Source organism: Erigeron canadensis, chromosome 8 (assembly GCF_010389155.1).
Source record: "Erigeron canadensis isolate Cc75 chromosome 8, C_canadensis_v1, whole genome shotgun sequence".
NCBI classification, from domain to species: Eukaryota; Viridiplantae; Streptophyta; class Magnoliopsida; order Asterales; family Asteraceae; genus Erigeron; species Erigeron canadensis.
The window spans coordinates 47,726,377-47,732,988 of NC_057768.1; the positions used below are offsets into that span (position 1 = coordinate 47,726,377).

General features: G+C 35.1%; 1 protein-coding gene across 1 annotated transcript; it reads right to left on the bottom strand.

Annotated features, from left to right (window-relative positions):
• Positions 1-452: 452 nt before the first annotated feature.
• On the bottom strand, positions 453-5,769 carry LOC122610001 (ubiquitin carboxyl-terminal hydrolase 9-like). The gene is made up of 14 exons (XM_043782967.1): positions 5,602-5,769; positions 5,280-5,451; positions 4,426-4,674; positions 3,998-4,139; positions 3,840-3,899; positions 3,653-3,748; positions 3,162-3,557; positions 2,947-3,087; positions 2,693-2,863; positions 2,337-2,594; positions 2,114-2,259; positions 1,485-2,021; positions 1,123-1,399; positions 453-1,040 (listed from the first exon to the last, which is right to left on the bottom strand). Exons 2-14 carry the CDS (start codon positions 5,429-5,431, stop codon positions 873-875), a joined length of 2,793 nt encoding a protein of 930 aa, XP_043638902.1. The 5' UTR covers positions 5,432-5,451; positions 5,602-5,769; the 3' UTR covers positions 453-872.
• Positions 5,770-6,612: the final 843 nt, after the last annotated feature.

The window sequence follows — 6,612 nt, forward strand, 5'->3', positions numbered from 1 at the left end:
TAATAATTTTTTGAAATTATGTAATAGAAAACTTAAAAAATATACATAAAACTTTAAACTAAACATAACATAATTCTTCGACTTAAACATAATTGTCTAGATAATAACATAATTGATCAAATCTTAAAAAAATAAAATTAAAAAGTAAAAGAAAATTGACTTAACGTTGTCCGATCTGATACACCCGATTCTTGACCGATACACCCAAATCTTGACCAAGTTGACCGGAGTCTGTAATGCTAACCGATTTTTAGTCCGAATATGGCAAACTCGGATCGCCACCTGGCCGATACATAATCCGAATCGGGATATCGGTTGTATCGGCCGATTTTCACTGAACTTATACTGCCCAGATTCACCCAGATTCATGGAAATATGAGCAAACGTAACACCAGTTCACCAACATTACAACAAAGTCCCCCCATCCCATCTGCTATGAATTAAGTGTCACATTTTAACCAAGAAAATTAAAAGGGAAATAAAAAAAAACTGCAAAATCATTCTAACAATCAAATATCAAGTATGCTGGAAAATTGCTAAAAGCTTTTAATACCAGCAAAGCTCCATCCAAGAATGTTCCGATTTCCATGGCATTTAAGTCAGCCATCAAAACAATATAACTACATCGTTCTGCTTTCTAATTATATAAATTCCTTTTCCCCAGAATCACTGAAATGAAATCACCTTGTGTTCAAAATGTATCGTATCCTTAAAAACTCGTGTTTCAGCTCCTTGCAAACACTCTTGTCAGTCAATCAATCCCTAACTTCATTAGCCAAATCTTGTATAATGATATGCTGATGCGTCACTACATGGCATTTTGACTTCAGTGAACCCAATAATAACTAGCTTGTGAATCATGATACCAGTTTTTAAATATCTTCCTGAACTTCTGAAGACTCTCCCACTGGTCCGTTAGGTTTAGTAGTTTTCACTCTCTGGTAAAACAACAAATACGCTGCTGATGTCCTGATGTCACCTTCACTTACAGGAGTTACATGAGAATCATCAAAGTGATACCATCTATCTTCTTCAATCAGCTGCAAAAAGTAGAAAAATATCAAACCATCAACAGCTGCAAAGAAGAAAAGATGGAAGTCACAGAATAGGATAGTGTCTTACCTTTGCATATGCAGAGTAATGACCACCACCAAGGCCACCATAATGATTGCTAATAGCATACAACTCATACACATTACATCCACCAGATGGATCTTCACTTTTAACATATTTGCTTAAATCAAGGTTGTGAATTGGAAAATTCACAAATGTGTCAAGTTTGTTCTTCAAAAAACGGCTGTAGGAGAATCGCTTTAGATGGAAAACTATAATATCAGGCAGTCTCCACAAGTCCAATTTCTTGGTTGCTTGTCGATGTTCCTTGCAACCAGGGCAATACCTGCATTATTCAGACAAATAATAATAATGAATAACATATATAATCAATAACTACTGTCTCAAATTCTAGACATTAACCATCATACCACATATCATCAGGTCCTAGAGGCTCCTCCTTCAAGAATGCATCCAGACAAGAAAATAACGAGATGGATTCTTGCTTGGTCTTCTTAACAGTAATCCCGGGTTTGTGCACCATGGGAAGGTCCTTGAGATAGCTGGCATCATATGACTCGTGCTCCTTGTCAGTCCAATCCAGAAATACCTTCACTAATTTGCTTGGTTTTATAACTGAATCTTTTGAGATTGGTTTGCAACCCATACCCTTCTCATTCGTTATGCATAACTGGAATGAAAATTCATCACTAAAGTTGTCTTTCAGGTCATTTAATGGGCTACTAGCTCCCGTATCCATCGGACATTCACTGGTGGACTCTTCGGTGAGTTCTGAAGCAAATCCATTTACTTTTACACCCTCACTCATGTTTAGTGATGAAAAAGCTGTTCTTCTCAGTGGAGCCAGCACCCGGTTAACCGCTAACTCAATATCTGCACCTTTCTTTACGTCTTCTAAATAGGTAACCAAAGGTGTCAAGTATTTCTTTCTCTCACCCACCTTCGAGCTGTAACAAAATGGCCACAGATAACAAGGTTCCTCATTATCACATATTACAACAATCCAAACATAAATAAGTTCAAAAATTGATTAACTTACTTCTCCAGATATCGGTGGCATATTTCTAGCTTCGAAAATTCAGCTTGTATTTTGGAAAGTCTGTAGGCCACAATGCATTCATCATCTTTGATTGTATGCAATAAATCCCCGTTCTCCAAGTAACGATATATATAGTGATCATATACCTAAAACTCGAGGAAACAGTGAAGATGATAAATGTATAAATAACATTGCTTAGAGTAAAAAATGGAAGTAATAGTACCTCTGCAAGAACCAAAGTCTCATCACTTCCTAAGCAACATGCAGTACCCAATGCCTGGAAGAGATCTTTGCAGTACCCATGTTTTAAAACATTAACAGTATATGGCATTGGTAAGGTACTTCCATCTCCATAAAATACCGTTACTGTCATTGGACGACTCGCCGTTGAAGGTAGCGGCAGAGACAAGTACATGAACGGGTCAAATGTGATTGAGATTTTCTCACAAACGGGACAAACCAGTGTCGACTTATACTGACCCTGAAGATTTTGCCATAACATTCAAGTTCTAAGTAAATACTTAATGATATTATAAGTATAAATGGTTATAAGTAACACGTAAATCAACAGCTATGCACCTGGCACACATCCACCACAATCGAGTCATTTCGAGCTTTGTGGTACCTCCAAAACTCATTTGCAACTTCCTCATCTGGGCGACCATCAGAATCTTTTGTCTCAAAATAAGGCTTTTGCTTGACTCGATTCAGATCTTCATGCAACCCATCCAGCAAGAAGGCAAGAAGTTCCTAAAGTGAAAATAAATCATCTTATTATCACTAAATATATTGAACCCACTTGCAATTATACATAGTAAACATGCAGTAATTACTTGAGAATCATGCTGATTATATCCACTAAACTGGGGTGCAAAGCGAGCAAGTTTTCCTTTAAAAGCACGAGGTGGAACTGAGGTACGACCAGAAGACCAAAGTTTCCTCAATAGCTCACCAAATGCAACTGCAAGTTCACCCTGAACAATACATATCAGCAATATAATTTTATAATGCACTTTAAAATATCATAAAATTCAAAGTAGCCACATACATGCATTCCTAGAGGGTTTTGCTTGTTGATCTCGTCGGTATAATCCTGCAAAAAGTAGTCCACGAGAGGTGGAGTATGGACTAGACATTGAAGTGCACTATTCATGAAACAAGTGTTTCCTAAATTCTGCAGTCCCGCTAAACCTCTATCTCCTCGGGGAGCATTCTTCACAAAATTACCTGCATCCTCCGTGTCTGTAAGTACAGAGCCTAGGGTGCTTCCCCGATACAAACTAGAGCCGTAGTCTAGCCCATAACCGTTAGACAAACTTGGGCCACCAGCTATTGTCCGAGATGATCTTTGTGGTTCCATGGGAACCAAAGCTAGCTCATTTCCTGTGGAATCCATGCCCGAACCAGAAGGTATAAAACCATCAACTTGCACATCAAAAAGAATCTGCAGAAATATGCAGATTAGGAGTGATGTAGAAAGATTACAAGATTAACCAACTCTGAACATAGAGTAGTTGGGCTACATCAAATAATACTCACAGATTGATCCATCTGCAGGTTGGACTCCTCCAGTGTTCGATTCGAATCAGCTAGTGCCGCCTGCTTGCGATCATTAAAATAGTCCCAGATGCGTACCTGTTTAAACTCGACAGCAAAAGAGATAATGATAAGAAAGAGAAGGTTTCAGTACAATAACCTATAATTATAAAAAATCACAAAGTCTAACCTTTGCAAGTTCTACACCCTTGAGTGCAGATACCTGCTCATAAAGTTTCTGTAGCGAAGCCTATACAACATTAAAAAGGTCAAAATATGGATTCATAGATATAATCAGATATAGCAAAGAAGAGCTCATTAAGTATCTGCAAGTTAAAAACAAAATACCTTTCTACTTATGTGCATGATAGTTTCGCTCTTGTCTCTTGAATCAATCAATTTCAAAGCTAGCGGGTACACCTCAACTGAAGGTGTGCCCGCAATTCCAAGGGATATCATCTTCCTTGGTAAAGCAGGTCCTCCTTTGTACCTAAGGGATAATTTACAAATAAGAAAACAAAAAATTTACAGACTGTGAAGTAGATAAACCCGAAACCCAAATAATCCAAACCCAATCGGGTTGGGTCCGGTTATCTGGATATGTTAATTTCGACACCCCTAAAGTAGATAGTTCATCCTATTTTAAATTCCATAAGCAAGATTATCTGTGAGTCATACATTTTATATGTAATATCCGCAACTAGTATCTTTAATCAGGGTTTACACATCCAAAAATAAAATTTTCAAAAAAATTCAAAAAAGAGTAACTTAAGTACCATCCATGAAGCTTCTCCCAAACTTCTTGAGGAACTAAAACATAATCACTTCCTTCAACAAGTGTTCTAGATAGCTGTAAGTCACTCACATGTTCGGCACCATCACTTGAAATAATATCTGAATTATCTATAGGCTCGGGCCTCTCTACTGCTTTTTTCAATGGCGAAGCATGTTTATCAATAGAAATCTCTTCAAACTGAAATTCACCAGTCTCCTCACCCACATACTTCTGCCATTTTCTATACCACCTGCTCATACAAAAGGAAGAAAAGAATACACCAACTTGAGCATCAATAATTTACGAAAGTCATTGATTATCTTTTCCAGCACACAATTAGCTATAAACCTCAGAATCTACAGTAATAGACAGCTACAGCCGAAACAACTATCTAACCCAATGCTGATAACACGCTACGTTTCACAACAGAACTTGTTTCTTGAAGCTGACAACGCAGCCAATTCTGCAGACTTTGCATATTATAAAATGAAAATTGAATCTTTTTAACAAACACAGCCCTTGTAGAAAATTCTGTAAACCATAATATCGCTATCTGATATATACCAGAATCACACATTCTCTTTTGATTTCTTCAATACGTTTACCATCAACACAATGTCACCAATAGTATATGTATATGTATAAAGATTGATCCTGACAATATCCCATTATAAAAACACATGGCAGACTCATCAAAATTGGAAATTGATGTGAACACACTATAAGCATGACAAAAATAGAAATCCAACACAGAATAACTAAACTATACATATATAGATAAATATAGATACATAGTTACAGGCAAAGGAATTGATATGTAATAAAAAAGAAAAGAAAAAGAAAAAGAAGAAGAACCTGTTGGAAATAACAAAATACAAATTGCCTTCTTTCAAACAAGAATCAGCTTTTTGGATTAAATCTTTTACAATTGATAATTCATCTTCTGGAGTGCAAGGCAAGCATAGTGATTCGTTATCCATCATCGAGCCTGAATCAGCAATCGTCATCCCTTCCTCTCTAAAAACCCCTAATGTAATAAATACACATCATCAGGATATATATATTCATATATATATAATATAATTACATTTGAAAAATCAAAGGAAAGAATTAGGTGGGGGGGAGGGGTATGTGATTTATTAATGAAAAAAATAATAATAACTGATGAATTGCTTACTGGATTTGATGTGGTGATTAAAACCCTCCCTAGATTAGATCGTAATGTAAAGTAAGGGGGGAGATTAACGGAACCCTAGATTGCAGCTGCCCCGATTCGATCTGAGAAGAAAAGACAGACTTTGTTTTTGGTTGATTTTTTGCCAAGACAATAGAAAGAGAAAGAAGTTATATATCAAGAGGTAAACTGGTTATATATACCCCCGTCTCTCCGGTAATCGATCTAACCCTTCATTTGCATTGGCACCTATACCCATTTTTAAACTATCTTCTACTATGTTATAAATCTTTTAAAATTATTAAATTTTTTAAATCTTTAAATTTAACCTTCAACTTCAACTATATAAAAATACTTATATATCTTTCCATACAACAAATACTTATATATCTTTCCATACAACAAAAAATCATTATTTTAGACAATATATCTTTCTATACAACAAAAAATGATAATTTTTGGACAAAGACAGGCCCTTAAGTAAAAACATAATAAAAAGAAAAAATATTTAGTTTTATATAAACTTCAATGAAAAAAGATATACATGAATAACTAAGAGCTCCTAAAAACATTGCATTAGAGATACTATTATACTCACATTTATAGTCCTGAAAATTATCAAAACGTGACATTGATCGGTCTTAAAAATTACCAGAACTAAATACTTGTATGGGTCCCACTTAAAGTTCGATATCGATTTTTGATACTGTGATTAGTAATTTGAGACTTTTTGTTCATCCGTAATTTGCACGTTTTATTTTCTTATGTTGTTTTAATAAACTAAGTAACCAATCAAAATAGTAACTAAAATAAATTTTTAAAATATTTTTCAAACACACTCAGTAATTGACTAAGTTTATCAAGTTAAAAATGTACAATAATATATCATATATGAATTGGACTTTAAATCCATTAAGTATATCATTTAAATTTCGTAATCGAATGTATTTGATTAATTAAAGACTTTTAAACCGAAAATGTGATGACTTTATAATACTTCGACACATATACTTG

Excerpts from the sequence above, each read along its gene's own strand:
- LOC122610001 (XM_043782967.1), bottom strand. The coding sequence starts at position 5,431 with ATGACGATTGCTGATTCAGGCTCGATGATGGATAACGAATCACTATGC. Across the intron at positions 4,140-4,425 it reads TGGGAGAAGCTTCATGGATG|GTACAAAGGAGGACCTGCTT; the intron begins GTACTTAAGTTA and ends ATTATCCCTTAG. Across the intron at positions 2,260-2,336 it reads AGACTTTGGTTCTTGCAGAG|GTATATGATCACTATATATA; the intron begins GTACTATTACTT and ends CTCGAGTTTTAG.